The sequence below is a fragment of the Lactuca serriola genome, chromosome 9 (genome assembly GCF_051521515.1).
Source record: "Lactuca serriola cultivar US96UC23 chromosome 9, Lser_US96UC23_V15, whole genome shotgun sequence".
Lineage (NCBI taxonomy): Eukaryota > Viridiplantae > Streptophyta > Magnoliopsida > Asterales > Asteraceae > Lactuca > Lactuca serriola.
The window spans coordinates 24,475,235-24,499,767 of record NC_136416.1 but is presented as its reverse complement, the minus strand read 5'-3'; the positions used below and the strand labels follow the sequence as shown (position 1 = coordinate 24,499,767).

General features: G+C 34.4%; 2 protein-coding genes and 1 non-coding gene across 3 annotated transcripts; 2 read left to right on the top strand and 1 right to left on the bottom strand.

Annotated features, from left to right (window-relative positions):
* The first annotated feature begins 7,450 nt into the window (after positions 1 to 7,450).
* LOC145073328 (E3 UFM1-protein ligase-like protein) lies at positions 7,451 to 12,207 on the top strand. The gene is made up of 19 exons (XM_079019878.1): positions 7,451 to 7,746; positions 7,828 to 8,139; positions 8,336 to 8,602; positions 8,686 to 8,733; positions 8,821 to 8,886; positions 8,963 to 9,066; positions 9,193 to 9,286; positions 9,386 to 9,442; positions 9,526 to 9,916; positions 9,999 to 10,150; positions 10,233 to 10,367; positions 10,471 to 10,563; positions 10,662 to 10,727; positions 10,875 to 10,921; positions 11,276 to 11,339; positions 11,438 to 11,515; positions 11,610 to 11,672; positions 11,777 to 11,869; positions 11,974 to 12,207. Exons 1-19 carry the CDS (start codon positions 7,573 to 7,575, stop codon positions 12,091 to 12,093), a joined length of 2,424 nt encoding a protein of 807 aa, XP_078876004.1. The 5' UTR covers positions 7,451 to 7,572; the 3' UTR covers positions 12,094 to 12,207.
* A 179-nt stretch (positions 12,208 to 12,386) lies between these two features.
* LOC145073329 (putative NOT transcription complex subunit VIP2) lies at positions 12,387 to 16,489 on the bottom strand. The gene is made up of 13 exons (XM_079019879.1): positions 16,325 to 16,489; positions 15,455 to 15,588; positions 15,258 to 15,369; positions 14,605 to 15,171; positions 14,313 to 14,516; positions 14,132 to 14,233; positions 13,961 to 14,055; positions 13,672 to 13,830; positions 13,193 to 13,603; positions 13,057 to 13,109; positions 12,938 to 12,979; positions 12,720 to 12,864; positions 12,387 to 12,635 (listed from the first exon to the last, which is right to left on the bottom strand). The coding sequence occupies exons 2-13, from the start codon at positions 15,473 to 15,475 to the stop codon at positions 12,576 to 12,578; spliced, it is 1,971 nt and encodes a 656-aa protein (XP_078876005.1). The 5' UTR covers positions 15,476 to 15,588; positions 16,325 to 16,489; the 3' UTR covers positions 12,387 to 12,575.
* Positions 15,258 to 15,341, top strand: LOC145077341 (small nucleolar RNA snoR35). Its single transcript, XR_013693122.1, has one exon. It is a non-coding gene; the product is annotated as a small nucleolar RNA snoR35 (small nucleolar RNA).
* Positions 16,490 to 24,533: the final 8,044 nt, after the last annotated feature.

Genomic DNA, 24,533 nt, shown 5'->3' with positions numbered 1-24,533 from the left:
AACCCCACCACACCACACCCCACACCCAACTTTGCTATCCTCTCCACACCTGCAAACCAATGAAGGAAAAAAGATAATAAATCTACTTTGCTTACACTACTTTGCTTTATATATTATGTGCAAATTCATTAAAAAACATAGGTTTGAGTAGGTAAGAGTTTAATAAACGGAATGGTTTATTAAATATTTGTCTTTTTATTAAAAATAATAATAAGTTACAAAAAAAAGTAATAATAAATATGTAATTTCTTAATAAATTTGCAAACCAAAACAAATTGCATAATGTCAAACAAACCCATAATATATTCCAATCTATTCAGTTTTTGCTTTCTTTGACATATTTCATTTCTTCCTAAAAAACATTATGTGAAATGCACCTTAAGAATTTCAATCCTTTTGCAAATTTAATTTTCTTATTACAAAACAAAACAATAAATCATATTATATCACCTCATTTGCTCAAATTTACTTTCGTAAGTGATGATTCTTTGCTTAGATTAGACTTGCACATTAGTGGTTCCAAACCAGTTTGAGGTTAGTCTCAGAACGATTTGATATTGTTTCAGGTATGAGGTTGTCTTTTTTTTTTATCCAATTTTGTGGTCATCGCATGCATCTTTTTCAGTTTAGTTTCAGGGTTTTTTTGTTGGTTTTTGTTTCATATTTTTACAGTTAACAAATATGTGACTAAAATTAATATAGTTTTTTTTTAATAGTGTTTGATTACTATAAGAATTATATGTATGTTAAACTTTAGCTTTGGGTCTTTTATGATACCGATATTGAGCCAGTTTTGAATCGATTGTTGTCTTTTTAGATCCATCTCGAAATGATCATTTTTCGAGATGATTTTAGTTAATAAACTCAAAGTAATTGGAATTTTTAAAATTCTATATATTTTGCAAAAAGGAACTAATCATTCTTTGGCTAAGGTCAATAATTTTAGATTCATTTCCATATATATTATTAAAAGGACAAAATGACTCTGTCTCATTTTTAATTTTAAACATAATTCATCAAAATGAAAACAAATTATGAGTATCTTTCCCACACCTCGACCATCCACCCACCTAACCCTACCATCACTTACCCACACACATACCCACCCTCACCCTTACACTCACACCCACACATGTACGCCTACGCTTACACTATTTTGCGCCCACATTGCCATCACATCAAACCCACCCCACATCCATCTACCCATATTGCCTTACCTACTCATATACCCACCCATACCCCACACCCATATACGCCACATCCACACCTAACCACAAGTTGATGTTGTTGTCAAACCCCCACTACACCATATACCTAACCTTGCTATCCTATCCACACCTACAAACCAATGAAAGAAAAAGATAATAAACCACTGTCACCTCTGTCATAACCATCTCGTCTACCATCAATTGTCATAATCATTTATGATTACTCAATCTGTGAACAGACATATATGTATAATCATTTATGATTAGGCATATATGTATAAACATATATAATCCTATATGATTATACATCTTTGCCATATAATCATTTATAATTAGGCATACCCGTTGTTGTCGGTATGCTGGAGCATTAAAGCGACAAATGAGAAATATGTGGTTGAGGTTGAATGTCAAGATCTCTGCTTTCTTTTTAATCTCAAATGAACCGTCCCTTATATATATATATATATATATATATATATATATATATATATATATATATATATATATATAGGTAAAGGTTCAAATGAGAACCGTCAAAAGTTAAGAACCCTAAGAACCTGTAAAAAACATCACTTCATCTTTCTAACATAAACATCATTAGTCCATTCTTTCACCTGACTTCAAACATATCTTCATCTTTGCTTCTTTCTTCATCAGATAACATCCACCATTTCCGTCGTCCTTACTACCGGGCCCCGGCGACTTTGCTCTGACGACTTACCACCGTCGTCTTCGATGTCGACAACATCATCGCCACCACCATCTCCTTCGCCGACGTCTGCTACCACCATAAATCACCACCTCCTTCTCCGATCCTCGGTGAATATCCATATCTACATCAGATCTTACTAGATCCACATCAGAGATCACCAGATCTACATCAGATCTGACCAAATCTACATCAGATCTGACTAGATCTACATCAGATCTCCAATGAAACATCCATACCTGACTATATAGCCTTCTATTCGAGATTCTGACATCATCGTCGAACCTCCGACATGTACCACCTCCAAATGCGTCATCACCATCATATCTTCACTACACCTTCAGATCTGATTCGCCTCTATAATTTTGTGTCATTTCGTTGTTCATGCTCGTGATTCCAGATCTGATTTTCAGATCTAGTTTAAAACCTTCAGATCTGATTTCCTTCATGTTCTCCATGTCTAAAACCTCTGAAGCTTTTTTGTTTATTTGGATTTTGTTCTTCGTTTTGAAGCATGCTCGCAACTGAAACTCTAGCTGCCACAAGATCTGAAGAAATCTAACAGAGCTCCTGTAAGATTGAGACCGGATCTAAGACCACAGTCAACCGTCACCACCTATGTTGCTTCGCCGCTCTATTAAACACTGTCAAATATCCTCCATCTATTTATCTCTGATCTCTAGTGAAACACATCAGGCATGTTGATATTTGTTTACTTTGTTTCTTTCTGTTAAGTTGTGAATTTAATGTTCTAATCTCTCATTTGTTAAACATAGTTTTTTCTACTATTAAGTTGTTAATCCATGTTTATTATGTTTTTTATAATGTTTGCATCAAGTTTTTATTCACACTTTATGTTTTATTGTTGTTAAGCTGTGAATTGAATTTAAAATATGTGTTATTATGTTAGTGTTTTCTCAAATAATATGCATTTTGATTTTTTTTAAGCTTTGAATCGTGATGTTTTAGTGTTTCAACTATTGTTTACTTCTATTTAAGTTAGTTACTGTGAATGCGTGAATGAATATGTTTTTTTTGTTATAAATACTAAGAATGAAAATCCTAAACTGATGGTTAAACTGTGAATGAGAGTTCTGAAAAGCTCTATTAAACTGTGAATTTGTGTGGTACACATAATGTATCTGATGAATTTTATATACTAAACTATGAATTATGTATTTATTATATTAACGTATAAATATAAGTGTTAATTTGAAAATATGGTTGTAAATATAAAAAAATTTGTCTTAAATTTTGAATTTATTATATTAATCTGTGGATTTTGTATATTAGGCTGTGAATTGTTTATTACATTGTGAATTTTATTTACGACTTAATATATTAAATTCACAATTTAATACATATAAATGTCTTCATATATTAATGTATAAATATAAGTTTTAATTTGAAAATATAACTGTCAATATAATTCTTTTTCTTAAATTGTGAATTTATTATATTAAGCTGTGATTTTTTTTATATTAAACTGTGAATTGTATGTATTAAGAGTTTCAAATTGATATGATTGTTGTGAATTTATATTTTTTGTATTAAACTGTAAATTTTACGTATTAAACTATGATTTTTGTATTTTTAAACTTTGAATTAACTGCATTAACCTGTGAATATTTATTTAAATTGTGAAATTGACTATATTAAACTGTGAATTTTTTATATTAAACTGTGATTTTTGTTTTTAAAAATGTGAATTAACTGCATTAAACTATGGATTTTCTGTTTAAACTATGAATTGACTGCATTTTGTTGTGAGTTTTTTATAATTTGTGTTAAAATATGAATGATTTATGTATAAATTTTTGTGCTAATTTTCTTATGAACATATTTATTTTTTTGTTGTATAAATTTATAAGAATCCACTAGTTTTATAATTGTTTTGCATTAAATTCAAAATAAGTGAACTAATATGTTTTCTTAGACTGTGAATGTAGTATATAAGTTGTTAATGCATGACTTTATTTACAGATCTGATTTAGAAGAAATAACGGCTACTATGTTGATACAAGTGGTTGGTGACGGCATGTGGTGGTAGAGTTTGAATTTTTGACTTCTTTGAATTAGTGAATTATTATAAACAGTTTGTATTAAGCTGTGAATTTTTGCATTAAACTGTAAATGGACTGTGTAAATCTTTATTTTATATAAGTTTTGTGTTAAAATATGAGAGCATATACGCATGAAAATATTAAACTGTACAAATTATAAGTTTGCTATTTTTGTACCAAAAACACAAAAAAAATTAGGATTTTAACATGTTTAAAAAGAATATAATGTAAATATTAACTAATTAGTTGGGGTTCTTAGGGTTCTTAATCTTTTATGGTTCTCATTTGAACCTATATATATATATATATATATATATATATATATATATATATATACACTAGCCGTCTACCCGCGCAAAGCGGCGGGCGGCGAATAGTTTGATCTCTTTAGAGTTAAAACCATTTTGCATTCACTTTGAGAAACGAATATTAAATGACATCTATTTTTCAAGAGCATTACCATACCATATTAAGTTAAAAAAAGTGTTTGAATTAAAATAACTTATTCCGGTAGGAAACCTCTAATACGTCATTTTTTCATAAGTTACCTTACACTTACTTATTAACTTATAAGTTAATAAACTAATAAGCAATAAGTTTTTTTGCCAAACACCCCCTAAATGGTTATTACTTCCATTTATACATACCCAAACCACCTGTACTGTTTATCGTCCTCTTTTTTTTCGTTTTCCTTAATTCCTTTATTAATTTAATGTCCTATTAAGTAAAATGCTAAAATATATAAATAATAGTTTATAAAAATAAACCTTTAGAATATCAAGTGTTGTGATTCAAAAGTCGATAATAGTTTATACATACCCAAACCACCTGTACTGTTTATCGTCCTCTTTTTTTTCGTTTTCCTTAATTCCTTTATTAATTTAATGTCCTATTAAGTAAAATGCTAAAATATATAAATAATATTTTATAAAAATAAACCTTTAGAATATCAAGTGTTGTGATTCAAAAGTCGATAAATAGGCCTTTGAGAAGGACAAAATACTCAGGTGTCAACTTGTTCATTGTGATTTTAAACCAAGTTTGGTCACAAATTAAAACATTTTCAACGATGGTATGTAATTCAAGGATTCATATTGATTTAGGTTCTCGAAACCTTAAAATATTGAACAAAATCTATATAGAACCTTCTAATAAGGACAATAATCACCATAATTAGGAAGTCCATGTGATGAAACTTGATATTATAAGGATCAATGATGAAAAAGGTTTCATTTTTAAACTAAACAAGATGAAAAATATATAAACTACCTTAATCATGTCAAATCTTGTGTTTAACCGTTCTTTATTGCAAAAGTAAGATGCCAAAATACACAAACTAATGATAATACAATGCTCTAACTGGCCCTCTTGGTTGAGTTCTTTGAACCTGCAAAGCCAACACATTAAAGAAACATAGTAAAAACCTTTTTAGGAACAAACCTGATATAATAAAGCCTTCACCCAATATATTTATAAGATAAAAAATACAAAAAGTTAAAAATGATGAAATCAATTACAAGTAAGGATTAAAATAAAAACCTGTTAATATTGTTAAGATAAGGCCTTTGCCCTATCCATTCCCAGAACCATCACATCCATAAGAAGATCCAAAAAAAATCAAGTGTTTTGAAATCAAAGAATGTCTAGGTCAAAAATGTCACCTGAAAGTGGAGGAATGAAAACACTTTGTTGACATATCAGTAACAACAGAAATCCGAGCTTTCTGTTACCAAAAAATCACATACAAATTGATCATATGTCTAAATAAGATGAGAGGTAAACAAAATCTTGAAGCTTTATCATTTGATGTGTAGCAAATAACAACTCCAAATATGACCTGGGTGTTTTGATTTGCGATTCCAACTCAAGATACAGACAAATAAGAAGTGATAGGAAGGAGTCGCCTGATGTGGTGGTGTCTGATGGTTTTGACAGCGATGATGGTTGATCTTGTGAATACAATGGTGGCTGATGTTATTAGTGAAGACATGTGAGAATATAGGGGTGCAAGATAACCTGAACGATTCGAGATCATCATTGTGTTTAGAGAGAGAAAAAAGGATTCAAGAAGAGGATTCTTACCTAACTATGATAAAATTTTAGATCTTCAACATCAAAAATATAACATGCTATACTTTGCAAAATGTTGCAAAACCTCCATTAACAATAGATTCACGGTAGGCTTTATAGCAGGGGATGTAAGAAAGAGCCATCTGCAGGAGGGATATTTGAATCAACATGTATTTTCTGATGGTTTCAAATTTTGAATTATCCGAAATTCGGGGAAGGAGATAGAATTTGTTGAGAAATATAAGGATTCAAAACACGGGTTAAATTTAATATTATTTTATTGATGACTACTTATACTATTAGCTTAATGATTTGAACGTCTTAAAAAAATAATATTATTATATTCAATCTATTTTTAGAAATAGTGAGATTTCTTTTATAAGATAGTAAAGATATATATATATATATATATATATATATATATATATATATGTGGCAATCATGTCGTGTCGGGTTCGTGTCGTGTCGAAACACTAAACGGGTTGAAAGTGTTTGACCCTAACCCGACCCATTTAATTAACGTGTCGTGTCGTGTCAACCCGTTTATTTTCGTGTCGAGCTCGTGTCGGGTTTCGGGTTAGGGCTATACCTTGAAATATGTCGTGTCATATGAGGTTAAAAGATTGAGCATGTTGAAAGAGTATGAGTTAGGTAGGCGGAGAGGGAAAACTAATGGTTTGGAGGCAGAATAGATGAAGTCAAAGCAAGTTCAGATGACAAAATTAAAAGAGTAAGAGTTAGAGAGGCGGATAAAAAGGTCGCGAGGATGTGAGAGTGGTGAAAAAGACTAGGTAGTTTGGGAGAGAATGGAAAAACTAAAATTAAGTCTTGATTTAGACGGCTAAGTCATTTCAAAATTACAAAATGACTCAATTTGAAGGTTTTCTTTTACTTATGGTTTTGGTTTTGTATCTTTCTAGTTTATTTAAATAATTCAAAAAATTTGCATATAAATAAACGGGTCATATTCGAGTTGAAATTCTCAACCCTAACCTTACCCGTTTAATTTTCATGTCTTGTCGTGTCAACCCGTTTATTTAAACGGGTTGAAATATCTTACCCAAACTCATTTATTTCGTGTCGGGTTAATTTTTGTCACCTCTCTCTCTCTTTTTGTGTGTGTGTATATATATATATATATATATATATATATATATATATATATATATATATATATATATATATATATATACACTTGTCTTTTAATAATGTATGATTAATATAAGAATTATATGTATGTTAAACTTTAGCTTTGGGTCTTTTATGAAACCCGTATTGTATTGAGCCAGTTTTGAATCGGTTCTCGTCTATTTAGATCCATCTAGAAATGGTCATTTTTCGATCCGGTCTATCGAAAACCGGTTCCCAGTCTTTTAACGGACTCGTCTAAAACCGGTCTTTTTGTTATGTCTCGCTTAGATTCCATCTTTGAGACTCTGCATCTTTGTCTCTTACTTAATAAACCCTTTGCAACACGAAAACCTCACCACTTTGAAGTGATCGGCGATCAGTCATCGGAAAGATGGATGAAGAATTACTCGAACTACAGCGACAATTTGAATCCGCTCAACAAGCGAAATCAAGCATTCGTTTATCAGAACGTAACGTCGTTGAATTAGTACAAAAGCTTCAACAACTCCATATCATCGACTTCGATCTCCTACACACTGTATCCGGCAAGGAGTACATCACTCCTGTACGTATACTCGCTGTCCTGTGTGTAATTTTGATTCATTTCTAGTAATTTCTTATTGTCATTTGACTTAATGTGTTTTAGGAGCATTTACGGCTTGAGATTGTGTCGGAGATAAAGAAATTAGGGCGTGTCTCGTTGATTGATCTTGCTGATATTGTCGGTGTTGATTTGTACCATGTGGAGAAACAAGCGCAAGTTGTTGTTGCTAATGATTCATCGTTAATGTTGATCAATGGTGAAATAATATCTGATTGGTACTGGAATAACGTATGTGAGGAGATTAATGATCGGCTTCAAGAATGCAGTCAGATTGCGCTTGCTGAGATTGCGGCTCAGTTGCAAGTTGGTTCGGAGTTACTCGTGACAGTGTTGGAGCCTCGACTTGGATCCCTGGTAATGCAGGAAGTTTCAATTTCATTTGAATTAACCTTACAAAATTGTAGAGAGCTGCTATTGTGCTACTGCTTAAGTCCCTTATGGTAATAGAATTTGCTTATGAAACAAAAGAAGATGAAGAAAAGGTCACCTTTATAAACAAATCTATGTTTATGATATCAAATTTGATAGGATTATGTTGTATGGCATGTAGATAAAAGGCAGACTTGAAGGTGGACAGCTGTACACACCAGCATATGTTGCGCGTGTGAATGCCATGGTTCGAGGGGCTGCTAGAGGCATCACTGTCCCTATGAACCTGTCAGTATTGTGGGGCTCGTTGCAACTATTACTACAAGAAATGGATGCTGCAAGTGGTGTGGCTGTTGAAGCTTCATTTTTCCAATCAATGTTTAATGGATTGGTGAAGGAAGGTCAAGTTCTTGGATCAGTTCGTGCTGGAGTTCATTGGACACCTAGTGTAAGTAACCATATCTTTTTCCTTCATTGGTTTGAGTCACGAATCATCATCTAGTAACCTAATTAGGTAATTACACCATTCAGGTGTTTGCCATTGCTCAAAGGGAATGTGTGGATTCTTTCTTTTCACAGGTATGAAGTCATAGTTAACCTAATTAGGCAATTACATCACTTCTTTTCAGTGATATATTTTCAACTAAGTGATACTTTATGTTACAGAACTCTGTTGTCAGCTATGATGCTCTGCATAAACTTGGAATTACACAACCAATTCAGTTTCTTCAGGTATTACAAGTCTCTTTGTTGTAAAGCTTTTTGTAATATTTATCTAATCAATGGTGTGATCATGCATGTAATGTAGTCCAGGTATCCTGAAGGTATACCCTTGATTACTTTATTTGTTCACCCTTCAACTGTTGAGATGCTGGATGCTGCTGTGGAGGATGCCATTGAACGTGGCAGCTGGTAATAATTCTCTTTTCCTTCTATGTCTCTCTTCATAATTCTCAAAGGTTAAACTAATATCATGTTCTAGTAATAATTAAATAATCAAATATTTTGACCAAAGATCTTTTCTGTTGACTACTACAGGATTGATTCCCTTTCAGTTTTACCAGCATCCTTTGTTTCCCAGGATGCACATAAGATGTTGTCTCTTTGTCCATCCATACAGTCAGCACTTAAGGTGTTTCTCTTTCTCCTATAAAAGCTCCAATTTTTTTTCACAATCTTGATGCTATTCTTAAGCTTTTATTAAACCATTAGCACTGTGTTTATTTTTCAGGATAATAAAGCACTCATTTTGGGAGACTCTTATGTTTTCAGCACCACATTCATCAAGGTATTATTGCATCGTACTTTTATTTCTTTCTATTAGAGTATTGTGAATTAAAACTTAAAACAGTTTGTGAATTGTTTTTTTAGGATCTTTATGAACGAATGGAGAAAGATCTGGATACCATTAGTCTTACTGATGTTGCTAAATCAGGACAAGAAACAAATGGCACTCCATCTGAAGTCAATGACACGATTAGTGAAAGTGGGTCCTACAAACAACCATCAGATAAAGGATCAAAGAAGAAAAAAGGAAAATCCAACACAAATACCAAAACAGCTGATTATAATCAAGATAATGATCAAGAACCTATTCCTCCTAAATCAAAGAAGAACCACAGAAAAGGAAAAGCTGCATCTTCATCACATGGATCAGACCAAAAATCAAGTGCCAAAAAAGACGAGGATACCCTTGGTATCTTTTCAGAAGAAGAACTATGTCAAAAGATAAATGGACTTGTACCTGACTTTGAAGATCAAGGTGAGTTCTTGTTTCCTATTTAACTTCCTTATTTACTTATTTATTTATTTATATATATTATTTTTTTTTCTTCTCAATTTAGGTGTTGATCCAGAGACAGTTGTTGTGCCCTTAGCTAATCATTTACGACCCATGCTGATCAATGCATGGAATGAGAGAAAAAAAGCTTCTTTAACAGATAATGCACAGAAAATCAAACGTGTCCTTGATAATTTGCAAAAGAAACTAGATGAGGTAACTTACATTTAACATTTTCATAGAATACTAAATTAATTTTAATTTCTTTTTATTGCCTCTGAAACTTTTTAAATTGCAGTCTTCATTGAATATGCAATTATATGAGAAAGGTCTAGATTTGTTTGAAGACAACCCATCAACTTCAGTTCTTTTGCACAAACATTTACTAAGAACTACAGCTGCCCCTATGGTCGATATGCTCTTATTACATTTGGTAATATTATATATATAATATACAAATCTTTGCATCTTAATTTTTATTATATTGTAGCCACAATGAAATATAAAGACTGACATGATTATGGCTCTCACATCAGGATCTGCTTAATAAATTGAAAAATGGAATTGATGTTCAAGATTTTGACAACACAGAATCTGTTTCACTTAGCTCTGGGGATCGAGTTGCTCTGGTATTAGATATTTTTATATTGTGTTTGTTTTTTTAATGTTGTTATTTTATTTTTTTTATTACATTAAAAGATTTTTTTTTTGGCTTGTTTGATCATAGGCAAAGAAATTTGAGGGACCTCTATCTGTGAAGGCTAATGCAGTTGTTGAAGCTTTGGAAGGGAAGGTAATTTTTTGTATGTTTTCCAAATTCCAATAAAACAATTGAATCATACTTATTTTAATAGTGTAATGAAACAATTATAAAATATGAATTAGTACCTTATTATATATACAGTCTGATGTTTTGTCCAATGAATGGTTTATGTGACAGCGTGTTGAAGCATATATGACAACACTAAGAGCATTTGCAGATGAGTGGTAAGTAGCAAGAAAACTAATTATCCAAAATAAAAATTATTATATTACTTCTCATACTAAACCTAAACCAAAGATTTGTTTTTTTTTTTTTTATAAAAAAAAAAAGCAATTTATTGATATAATAAGATGAAAAATAATATAAAGGACAATCCTTTAAAAATATTCAGTGATAAGTGATATAAACAGGGCACCCCAACTTTCAATTTGGGTGTTACCAAATATGATGTAAAAATTTACAATCATTCAATTATAAATTCAGAAATTCAATTTTAGGGACCAGACTTTATTGAAATGACAGTTGGGCAAAGTATTGTGATGAAACTGAATATAATAATTTAATATATATGTGTGTAGTGGGTTAAGTGTGAAAAAGCTTGACAAGAAGTTGGACAGAAGTCTCCTCCATTCATATCGAAAGGTGCCTACCTTACCTTACCTTTTTATGGGTTCAAAAAGGAAACATCACTTATATTGACTACTTATTCACTATAAAACTATAAATAATAATGTTTTCAGGATTTGTCAACTCAAGTTTCTGCTGAAACTGATCCAGTCACCATTCTGCCTAAAGTCGTTTCTCTACTTTATATACAGGTTACTTCTTTTCTATTATTAAAATAATTATTATCTCATATTTTTCATCTGTTGACTTAGTTGTGTTGTCTTGTGTTGTGGGCCATATACACAGTTTTTTGGAAGAGCTCTTCAAGCACCAGGGAGGACCATTTCGGTTGCAATCTCTAAATTAAAGGTATCGTATTCACAATGGTGACGCCAAAACTTAACTTATTTATGAAATGATTTGCATGTTGATTGAAGATTATGGAAAAACTGAAAAAGAAAATAATCTGACAGGAGAAACTAGATGATTCAGCATACAAAACCTTGGAAGAGTACCATGGTGCAACAGTCACACTTTTGACCCTTATATCAGCATCAACAGGCGATGTAAGTCCTTAACATCTTTCTTTGTGTATTTATAAAATAAAATAAAAAATCAGATGACTTACTTATTATGTACATGTTTATTAATTACTATTATTATTGTTTAGGAAGAAGATTGTACATCAGACAGAGCTTTAACCAAAAAGGAACTCTTGGAACGGTTAATGCCAGCATTGAAAGCCCTAGTCTCCCCCAACTCCAACCCTAACCCTCGCCCCTCTCAATAAATACCGCTTCTAGTCTTCTAGATAGAGACACAACAATTTCATTTTCAATATAAAGTATTTATTATGTTGGAAACTTTTTATTATGAATGCAAAATAGATGAATTATTGTGGTCATTTATGTCTATACATGGAACTGAAACTTTAAACAATTGACTACTTACGAAAAAATCAAATTATACCAAAGTAGAAGTAGGATAAAAAAATACAATAATACATAATGTATATACTTTTACAATGTCGGTCACCAAAATTTGTCTCATATTTTCAAAATCTGCCAACAATGAAAGATGTAGTAAAATAATGTTTCCTGATGATGACTATTATATGTAAATGATGATAATATTTGACAAATTGAACCTAAAAGTAAAACCCTCCCTAGAGAAATGAGAAATGAGAAATGGAATCTGATCTGACTTACTGACTGAATCACTACCTAAAATCCAAACGACTTTACATGTAAAACTGAAATACTCAATCAAAAGTCAGTGTTGAGGTAATGCCGGTCTTTTTTCAAACATCTCATAGTAGATCACAAAATTATCCTGCACACACACACACACACACATATATTTATTAAGGATTTTTCAAATAATAAACAAATAAAAAGCCACAGCTAGCAACCTAACCTTGCGTATGGTTTCCCATGTGTTTGGGTCAAAACAAATGTAGGAACCTCTCTCGTATGTGTTTGTCTTGACAAGAGGGTCTGTGTTTGCAGCTCTCATAAACCATAACCGGTGCTCTCTGTGATAAAACCACCCTCTGTTGTATCTGCACCCACCCAAAATATATAAATTCACATTCAAATTCAAATGGGATATTGTGTGAATTTCTATTTACTTACAATTCATTTGCAGCATACAATTGGGCTTCATCTTGAGGCATGCTGCATAAAACAATCAAATCACTTTCAAAATATAATAAATCACAACAAAAACAACAGACTGTGCTCTAGAATTCTACCTGTAAAAGATGTAGAACAATGTGTTCAACTGAAACTTTGAAAAATACCGTTGCTGCAACAACAACACATATACCCATTTGAATTAATAAAATCCCAACATATTAAACAATAAAAAAAAGAAAAAGAAAAACTCACATTCAAAACGGGTGCTTGTTTAGCATAATAACACTGAGGCACCATGAAATCAGGGTCCCCTTTGACCGGTTCATCTGACCATGGAGACCCAAATGTCCTGTGAAGATTTTCAGCCGAATTCAAATTCAACCCAAGAGTTGTCAAATCAATTCCAAGGGCAAGAGATGTCAAATCTGGATCACTCATTCTAATTACACTCAACAATCCAAGCAAACCGAATCGATCTGGAGTCTGTAATGACTTATTAACAACAACCCCTTGATCCCCATACGATTGCAATCGGAATTGAGACTGATTCCTTTGTTGTTGTTGTTGCTGTTGCTGTGATGGATAGTGTTGCATTAGTTGCTCATACGAACCAATTCCAGAGATTGGATTCTGAGAATTCATCGGTCTCAAACCTCCACTTCCCTAAAACCAGTTCACAAGGTCAATATGGTAAATTTCCATTCCTTATCTCAACCATCAATAATTAATACCTGTGAGTGATATGATGTATGTGAGCCTTGTTGGAACATATCCAAATGGTGTAGATCTTGATTGTTTGCGGATGCAAAAGATGAGACATTGCTACTTTGTTGTTGTGGACGATGTGACGAAAATGCCCCTCCCAAGTTGAACCCCGAAGACCTTCCCATCTGATACATATATATATATATATATATATATATATATATATATATATATATATAAATGCAAAGTAAATTGATAGGTAAAGGGCATATATTATATTTTGGTAAAAAAGAGAAAATATTTAAATTAACTCACGGAGAAATGTGGAGACTGCATCATTGAAACATTGGTATCATGAAGCTGTTGCTGTTCCTTCTGGTGCAAATCCATAGGATAATCAGCATTGCCACCTGTACAAAATCTAAAACAGTGTTAATAAAATTAACATAAACATATTTTATAATGACAGAGTGTTAATGTTATCACCTTTAAATCCTGGTAGAGCAGGAAAATCTTCATTCTGTATGCTAAATTCTTGATTTTGCTGTACAATTGGACTAACCCCAAGTCCTTGTTTTCTTAAAGAACCTGAAATTTCAAAATTCAAATCAAAAAAAAAAAAAATACCCAACTAAAAAAAAAAAAAAAAACTTTATTTGGTATTTACCTATTTGCCCTTGGGGACCTCCGGAGGAACTAGGGCGACTACTCAACTGAGGGAAATCATTTATATCAAATGGGGAACCATCATTGTTGTTTACATCATTCAACATGCCCATATTAAGACTGTTCACACCCTGAACATGATTTTGAGAAAGTGGGCCCCCCGAATGATATGAATTTCCTAACATGGACATTACCTGTGGTGAAGCTGCATCAAAAAATCATTAGAATTCATACATATTTTATAATGCCATACATTAATCTATAATAATAATAATAATAAATACAGTATGTACCTTGTTGAAGCATCCCACCCATTAATCTATTTGAACCCTGAACATTTACATTTCCAGACCCACTATTTGTGTTGAGATTTAAGCGAGAGGAAAGACCCGGAATCGATAATCCCCCACCAGAATTTAATGTTCTTCCAATATTGCCCCCACCAACAATGTTCCCAGTTGAGTTTGTGATTCGAGGACTGGAATTACCTAACATAGGAGACACACCAACCCCACCAACCCCTGGAATGGAATTGCGGTTTCCGATTGCGGCGGAGGTGGGGAGGATTCCGGGGATGGAACCACCGACTGCATTCGTGCTGCTACTATACCCAGGGCCTCCAACCACCCCCATTCCACCTCTATTAGCTAGCCCTGGATGACCATGTGAATTCCCATGAGATATTTGAGAAAGAGCTACAGGAATATTTGATGTAAATCTTCCACTAGAAAGGTTTCCAGTTGGTTGTTGAAGCCCACTTGAAGGGACATTAGACATTGTTGAGTTTCTTGATCCAAGTGTGCCTTGCATGTTGGGAACATTGTAACTACCATGTATGTTATGAAGCCCTTGAATAGATCCTAAAAAAAGATTGTTCCTATGTAAATTTACAAAAAGAAAGGATGCAAATGTTTATATAGTAAAATGCATTAACTATATAACTAACCACTGTGTTGGAAAACAGGGGAAGGTGCGCCAGATTGAGCAGTGAAAGAAGTGGAAAATTGTCGCCCTGCTGAATTATCTTGAAGATTTGAAGCTGATCCGCTCAAAGATGACTACATAAACAATAACTAATTACGTAAATAACATATATTAGCATCACACAAATAATAAATGGTTTAGGTAAAGAAGATGGGGTACATTATTAAGCAACCCTGACATTGAAAAAATGTCAAAATGTCATGCAGGAAAGTGTTCCTTGATGAAGTGGAGCTTTCTTCTTCAGTATGGTTTGCTATTATTAAACTCTTATCTGTGCCTTAAAAGCTTATTATCTGAAAATAAGAGCAAGATTGAGAACCAAATCAAAACATAAGTTATCAATGAGATCTTTTAAGGGAAACATCTACTTAACCAATTATATAAGATTTTTGTTACATAATCTAGTGATATCTAAACTACTTATCAATGTCACCTATACTTGCATTAAATCACCATCAATTATATATTATAATAGTCTCCAAAATGTTGTGAACATGTGAGTGTAACACCAGTATTTAGTAGAAACAAGTGTCTTGGACAGTTGTCTGTGATATTAATAAGTGAACCTCATTTCATTTAATGTATGCCTCTCATACTCAAAGAAAAAACATCATAAATTTCAATAAATTCATCTCTAATTCAACCTAAATACATCTCGTTTTCCTCGTTAGAACTTGCAACATCATTGAATTAGTCCAAGCTCTGTAACTTCTACAAGAAATAGCATAACAGTAACCAAAAAACGAAAACCAAAATACACCTTCCACTCTCATTACACATGGCTATAACAATTGTAACACAATAATTTCATGCTAGACATACCGAATCGCTGATAACTTCTGGTTTTATGAAAAATACATAAATTCAGATAGCGTCAACCGAATAACCGATTCTGTTCTGGATTATCTGAACTATTTTGGGAAGTTCAAAAACCCTAACCCGTAGAGATTCGAAACTTGTGTGTAAGCAAACATATACATACATACGCGTGCTCTCTCTGTGTGTGTGAGTGTAAGAGGGAAAGATTACCTGCAGGAGTAGAAAGGGTGAACGGATCTGTCAAAAAATGTCAAAGCGTGAATATGTGTTCGAGTTTGAAGGTGATAAGAAGAAATTGAAGACGCAAATAGAGAGAGAGAGAGAGAGAGAGAGAGAGAGAGAAGTGGGGAATCCAATTATATGGAACGACCCGAAAACGCAAGCCGATGCTCATACACGCACACGGCCTGGTTAAATTACAAAGCCCCCTTTATTGGGCTGGTTAGGATCTGGTTTGGATTTAGCTCCATTTTATTTTATTTTATTACCATTGCATTTTCATATACATCAATTAATAAGATCTCTCTTTCACTAAATTAAGCATTGATTATTATTAATTAGTTTATGAATTAAGCATATACATCACTTAATAAGATATCTCTTTCACTAAATTAAGTATTGATTATTAATTATTTTATTAATTAATGATTTGTAAAAATAACTTACTTTTTCTTGTGTAAGTTTTTTAGATGATTTATTATTAAATTCTAAAAAACATCATTATGATCAAGTATTAGGTATTGTAGTTTAGTCTGACATCTTCAGTAATCATTTCCGGCCAAAATCAATTTTATGATCATATTCTCGTACATGAGGAAAATCTAGATCAAAACGATTTTCACATCAATGTCCCTAAGGAAATCCACATCAAACATCCCAGAAACGATTTCCACATCAAAACGATTCTCATTCAAACGTCTCAATTCAAAACGGATTTTGGATCAAACATCTTAGATCAATTAATGAATGTGTGTGTTTATGATCCATCTCATAAATTTCAAAGAAAGGTCTTGTCCTTATGATTCGTACAACATTAGGACAAAATCAAGCGAAAATAGGTTGTTTCTTTTTGTTATGGTTCATCTCACAAATCATATAAATAAATAGGGTCTTATACTAGTTCTAAGAAAAGGAAACTAAGTTTGGACCATATCCGGAAAGTCATAAACACAAGAACAAAAATGTTGTTCGGTATTTAAGGTTTGGGGACATATTAGGCATTAAAGAAGCATTGTAGTAAGCATGGGGTAGTTTTATTGTTTTCTAAACAACTATGAATGAAAGTTAAAAGAAAAGGGAAGGCATTACTTATGTTTTGGAAAACAAGGAAAAGTCAAAACAAAGTTACAAGGATGTTTTCGGTTTGCAACTATTTGAGATAAAATTTTGGGGATTACGTGTTGGTGAATTGTTTCACAAATTGTATGTAAGTGTAATGGATTGACTTGTTGCCAAAATCAATCTGATCAATATTAAACAAGTACGAAAGGTGCGGAGTGCACACTTGTTTAAGTTTATTCAAGATTCAAAGTAGACTGTCATTTATGAGTGAAACCCCTAAACGAACGGGGGTCCGGAGGCAGTGTGTAACATCCCAAAAATTTGTAATAAATTTTAACTTTTCAAAAACAACCCATAACCATAAATGTTTACAAAACCATTGTTTCATGAATGTATTTTAGTAATCAAAGTATCCCAAAATCCAAACAACATAAAAACCAAAGGATGTGCACGGTCACGCCTTCGCATTGCCACGGTCATCTGAAGTACCTGAAACAATAAATTAAAACTGTAAACCAAAGCTTAGTGAGTTCCCCCTAAGTACCATCACATATACAATCATGCATACTTGGTCCACAACCTCCCGGTTGGATTGCCCTACATGTTATTATTGGGTCCACAACCTACCGGTTGAAATACCCTAGCCCATAACCTCCCGGTTGGATTACCCCGGTTTGTTGACTGAAAGCACAAAGTAGTAGTCTCAACCCCAACATAACATGGCGACATATAACAGATAACAAGCGTATTCAGTAAACAAATAACTATACATACAGAAATCACAAGTCGTCCTACAGATCTATCAACCTAACGCATATCAGCGTCCATCATACAGTCATACTGATCTACCACATACTCAATCAAATGGGCTGGCCTTGGTGCCTTTGACCCACAAGTACAGCGAGGAAAACTCACCTCTCAATCTGAAAAAGATCGATAAACATGACACAACTCTGAATATTAGCTCAAACGGTAACCTATTCATCAAATAATGACCAGTCTCAATTACCACTCAAAATACTCAAAATACCCAAAATACCCTTAGGTTAAACTTGGTTAAAACATGTCAAAGTCAGAAAGTCAAACTTTGTCAACACAGCTAAGTATATGCCCAACGTTCGCAACATGGTTCTTTTCCTTCTTATTAAGAGCTTAATTCTTAAGCTCTTTTGTCCATATTCTAGATCTAGCCTTAAAATAACATCCTTAACCATAAAATTTCCAACTTTATGGTCTTGCATGGCCATTAAGTGCCCAAACACAAAAACTCTAACTACTTAACCCATTAAGACAACCTAGATCAAGCATGGAAGGAAACTACCAACCAATATTACATTTTTAAGCTTTTAAATGCTCCAAAACATTTGAAATGACAACTTATATGGATTGGAGTAATCCATACTCATAATACCAAGCTTATGGGACTAAAAGAACATCATTTCATAACTAAACAATATCAAAACAACTCTTAATCAAGTTCAGATTTTTTTACCTCCAAGTAATGCCAAATAATGTTGCTATTATGGATCCAAAGAGTCCCACTCCTCCAAGATGATCTTCTTTTCTATCTCTCTCATTCAAGAATGCTCTAAAAATGGATTAGGGTCTTCTTGGGGATAAAGGTGGGTTGGAGGTTGATGAAAGAAGGTAGGTTTAGGACTTAGGGATGTTTAAATAGGGCCTAAACCCTAAAAATCAAGGTTTGCACTCTGGCAACTTACGCCCAACGTACGTACCCAACTCCCATAATGTATGAAAATGCCAATTTGGTCCAATTTTGCAAATAATTCACATCAAAGGTCTAAAATGAAATAAATTCTCATACTTATGGTTTAAAATGAATATACCTCAATATCAAGATGTTATAATTTTCCCCCACTTGAACTAGACTTCGTCCTCGAAGTTCGTTGTTGAGAACAACTCAGGGTAATACTCCTACATCTCCAACTCGGCTACGTGCACTCAGAAACCTTTCGATGTTGCCACTGAACATTGACCAAAGACACCACCTTGTTGCGCAAGGCATTCATCTTCTGATCCAAAACCCACTGGTCTCTCAACATAGTTCATGCGATCATCAACCTGCATATCATCCATAAGAACAACCGTTGAATCATAAACCACACACTTCCGAAGCTGAGACACATGGAAGGTGTTGTGAATTTGACTGAGCTCCTCAGAAAAATCCAATCTGTAAGCTACCTTTCCAACCCTGGCAATCACTCGAAATGGCCCAATATACCGGGGGGCCAACTTGCTCCTTTTCCTGAAGCATATTACACCCTTACAGGGCGATACCTTCAGCAAAACCATGCCACCAACCTGAAACTCCAACTCAGATCGACTCTTGTCGGCATAACTCTTCTGTTGACTATGAGTTGTCTACAATCTTTGTTTAATCTGTTGAATAAGCTCTTTCGTGTGAAGGACTACCCCAGTCCTTCCCATAACTCTATGAATAATCTCTCCCCTACCAAACTAGGGTACGAAACTTCCTCCCATAAAGAAGCTCGAATGGCGGCACGCCAATACTTGAGTGATAATTATTATTGTAAGAAAACTCAACTAAAGGAAGGTAAGAGTCCAAACTCCCACTAAAGTCTATGATACAAGCTCTCAACATGTCCTCGAGTTTCTGAATGGTTCGCTCACTCTGACCATCAATCTGCGGATGATAAGCAGTGCTAAGATGCAATTAGTACTTAGTTCCACATGGAACTTCTGCCAAAAACGAGATTTAAACTGAACATCTCGATCAGATACAATGGAGATTGGAATACCATGCCGAGTAACAATCTCGCACATCTATAAATATTAGATGTCCATCTTAAGCATGCTCAAGTACTGGGTCATCTGAGCTTGCTCAGAAGCAGGAAACTCAGGGAAAAACATAGCTCTCTCTGTAGACATCTTGGTGATCTCCATTACCGACTCGGTTCCCTGCCTCAAATCCAAGTACTTCTAGGCTAACCTTTCTCGCTCCACCATTGGAGCATATCTAGAACGGAACATCTCAGAGAATTACTCCCAAGTCACGATAGTCCTCTGCTCTGGAGAATACGAGCTAGTAACCAGCCTCCACCAATCCTTCGCTCCATACTGAAGAAGGTTCAGAGCACACTTGACCTTCTGGTCAGCTGGACACGAGCACGTAAAGAAACATCTCTCGATGTCAGACAACCAACTCATGGCTATGATCATATCCTGAAATCCATCAAACACTGATGGCTTCATATTATCAAAGTCCTGGTATTAGAAAGCCCTCCATCACCAATCCCCGCAACAACAACGGTTACAGTGATTACAGTGGTTACAGCAGCAGCAGTCTCAGAGAGTGCAGTGTATTGGTCATCAAAGAACTCTATCATAGTGGTCTTAATAGACCCAAACAACTCTGCTACCTGACCTCGGATGATAGAAACGACCTTTTTCCTGAATGATCTCCCTAACCTGGTCCTCTGTTACAGTTGGTCTATCATGGCCACCTACTCCTGATCCTGATCTGGATCTTGTCTCAAATCGCCTTGTAACCGCCATACTAAAAATAAACAAGGGAGATATCAGATAAGCGCACATAATACCATAGGGACCAATTCCCAACAAAACCTTAGGGGTTGTGACTTCCCTGCTATGCGTAAGGGTCATGTGCTTCCGGTAGTACGGGCCCATACTACCTTCCACACCTACTCGTATTTGTCTCAGAAGATCATCACAACAACCCTAACAATACTCACTAGAATACACATACACCATATTCTCATTAACTAGAGGAAGGTTAAACATTACACAACTGGTCGGCTGACCCCACACAACTCATCCATTAAACTTCCACCAACCCTACAACACTCGTGTATGCTAATCATATATAACATTGGATCCTATAGTCAGACGAATACTCGATTCTACCATAAGCCCACAACCAAACAAGGAATAGGAAATAAGGATAAACCAAACATTCTCAGGCTATAAAATCTTAGTTATGTACAATTTTGATGTATACACTAAACAACTACAGTAATGATGTCAATTTCATATAAGGAAAACCCTAGGTTATCAGGCATCATATAACCAAACAATTCTATCATGCGATTCCTGAAGATCCCTAGCATATCACTAGCATGTTGTTCTAACATATCACAATATCAAATAACAGTGTGGTAATTTGGGGTCTACTTACTAGCTCCGGTTAATCGTACACATCACATCCTCTCTTGATTATTTTGAAAATCATTTTTAAAACCTTTTCATTTCCTTAGTTTGAGACTGGATTCACACGGGTGTTCCTCCAATTCACTCAAACCAAGGCTTTGATACCAACTTGTAACATCCAAAAAATCACAAAAAAAATTAAACTTTTAAAAACAACACATAGTCATAAAATGTTTACAAAATCATTATTTCCAAATTGTTTATCTATATCAGAGTATCCCAAAATCATAAAGCCATAAACCCGAGGATGTGTACGGTCACGCCTTCGCCTTCCCGCGATCATCAGAAGTACCTGAAACAACAACTAAAAACCGTAAGCCAACATGTCAGGTCTAATCAACATGTCAGGTCTAATCAACCATCGGGTTGGAATACCCCAGGCCCAATCAACCTCCGGGTCCAGTCACCCTCGGGATGGAATACCCCAAGTTGGAATGCCAATATATAACAAGTCCAATCATCCTCGGGATGGAATACCCTCGGGACCAGTCAACCATCGGGTTGGAATGTCCCTGGTCTGTTGGCTCACGCACAAAGTAGTAAAGCCTCTACCACAACTTAAATATGTCAACATATACATAACAAATAAACATATAATTAGCCAACAGACAAATAGGCAAATCTATAGATCACTACCGCATAGCAACACCCTAGAAACTAGGATACATATCTAACAGATCACTATAACATAACAACATACGGTAAACCAGGATATCAATCCAATGGGTCAGCCTTGGTGCCTTCGACCCGTAAGTACATCGAGGAAGACTCACCTCACTGTCTGAACAATAGTTGATGAGATCTTGAATCCGAGTCTTAGCTCTAACCGTCACATATCCAACCAAATGACCAATTCTCAACCATAACACAAAATACCCTTAAGTCAAACTTGGTCAAAGTGAAATTCAAACTGGTCAAAATCAATAAGTCAACTAAGTCAACCCAGTTGAGTCAACTCATCCGAGTCGACATAGAACGTGTATGTGGGGCGTACTTTGAAGGTACGTTGGGCGTACTCAAGCCTTGAACGTAGTCGGGATGGTTGACCTCGTACGCGTTGTGTACTTCAGTTATGCAGGGCGTATTGTGACATCCCCAAATTTTACGGCCAAAAAAGACAGATTTGTTTATGCTTTATTTTTTTTTTTTAAATCAGAGTAATCATTTAAAAAAAACTATTGCGGAATTTGTTCCCAAATACAAAAATATGATAACCATTTATCAAAACATTTCTCAAAGATAATGTATTTTTGTTAAATAATAAAACCTCGGGATGTCATGTTCGATACAGACCAAAAGCATAAACAATATAAAATAAACCTTACAACAATTATTTATAACTACTGATCTATAATCCAAAATCTCTCGTCAAGTCCACCAACTTATACCCTTGTGCCATTACCTGTAATGAAAAGAAAACTGAGTGGGTCAGACTTGGGAGTCTGGTGAGCATATAGAGTTTTCAATCCACAATAATACATTTATTATATTCAAGTATCAAACAATCAACCCAAATACCCATCCCCATATCTCCTTTATTTTCTCAAGGGTTTTCCCTAAGAATCCACTATCATTCATTCATTCATTCCTAAGGAATTACCTAAGGAATTGGCACAAGGTCCATTTGCTACCACAGTTTATACAACAGGCACTACGTCACATAGTCACCAGGGTTCATACAATAGGCACTACGTATCATAGTCACCAAGGTTTACACAACAGGCACAAAGTCACATCGTCACCAAGGTTTATCAAACAGGCACGAAGTCGCATCGTCACCAAAGCTTACTCAATAGGCACAAAGTCGCATCGTCACCAAAGCTTTACTTAATAGGCACGAAGTCGCATCAACACCAAAGCTTTACTTAATAGGCACAAAGTCGCATCGTCACCAAAGCTTTACTTAATAGGCACGAAGTCGCATCGTCACCAACTATTCCATCTACCCATGTTCTATCCAACATTTTTGTAGATATAAAATACAAGCACAATTTAAATCATTTAACACCCATATAAAAACATCAATTCCAAGCCCATCTCAAATAGACAAATAATATATAACACATAGCACGTATTTCATAGCTAATACTTTATATTTATGTGTTAGAAGAAAGTAGTTATACACTCACTTGATCAGAAGATGATCGGACAACACTACGGCTTGTAAAAGTAGTATTCTTCGGTAGATCTGGAAGATCTTCACAAAAACCGGGCTCCTCGCGGGCAGAGCTTCGGCTCGGGAATTTCACTTCTCGGGATCTTCGGGGCCTCGGGACTTGCTTCGGGGCTTCGGGATAATTCTTGCACGAAAAACGATGCAAAAACGCGAGAGAAAGAAGAGAAATTAGCAAATGAATCGGCTGCACTCGACTCCCTTTTATAGGGTCTGGATTCACGATTTACGTTGGGCGTAATCTTAGGTTACGCTGGGCGTAACCTGGATAAGCCCGGTGACTCCCCCCTTGGATAATATCGAAAATTTATATTTAAATTTAATATCGAAAATATTTAATAAACTTCAAAAATCCATATCTTCCTCATACGAACTCCGTTTTTGACGTTCTTTATATCCCCGCGTAGGTGAGACTACGCTCTACAACTTTCGTTTAGACTCCGTCGGCTAATTTTGACTTTATTTTTATTATTTATTTTTAGTAGGCCGGGACAGGAAAACTCCGTTATAAATTGATAACTTCTTCATCCGACGTCCGTTTTCGCCTATCTTTTTATCGTTTCACTACAATTAACGAGATATTTGATTCTTGTTTAGATTGTTTCAGCTAAAAAACTACTCGGTCTCAAATCGAGTATTTGGGCTGCATACTGCTAAGTCGAAACTTAGAAAAATCATAACTTCCTCATACGAAGTCAGATTTGGACGTTCTTTTTATGCACGCTCACGGTTTAACGTATTCTACGACTTTCATTT

What these genes read in the sequence shown, in the direction of transcription:
- LOC145073328 (XM_079019878.1), top strand. Translation starts at nt 7,573, where the DNA reads ATGGATGAAGAATTACTCGAACTACAGCGACAATTTGAATCCGCTCAA. An exon ending in TGGATTCTTTCTTTTCACAG is followed by an intron (nt 8,734 to 8,820) that starts GTATGAAGTCAT and finishes TTTATGTTACAG; the next exon opens with AACTCTGTTGTCAGCTATGA. An exon ending in TTGAAGCTTTGGAAGGGAAG is followed by an intron (nt 10,728 to 10,874) that starts GTAATTTTTTGT and finishes TTTATGTGACAG; the next exon opens with CGTGTTGAAGCATATATGAC.
- LOC145073329 (XM_079019879.1), bottom strand. Translation starts at nt 15,475, where the DNA reads ATGTCAGGGTTGCTTAATAAT. An exon ending in ATACATCATATCACTCACAG is followed by an intron (nt 13,604 to 13,671) that starts GTATTAATTATT and finishes AACTGGTTTTAG; the next exon opens with GGAAGTGGAGGTTTGAGACC. An exon ending in AACAAGCACCCGTTTTGAAT is followed by an intron (nt 13,110 to 13,192) that starts GTGAGTTTTTCT and finishes TTGTTGTTGCAG; the next exon opens with CAACGGTATTTTTCAAAGTT.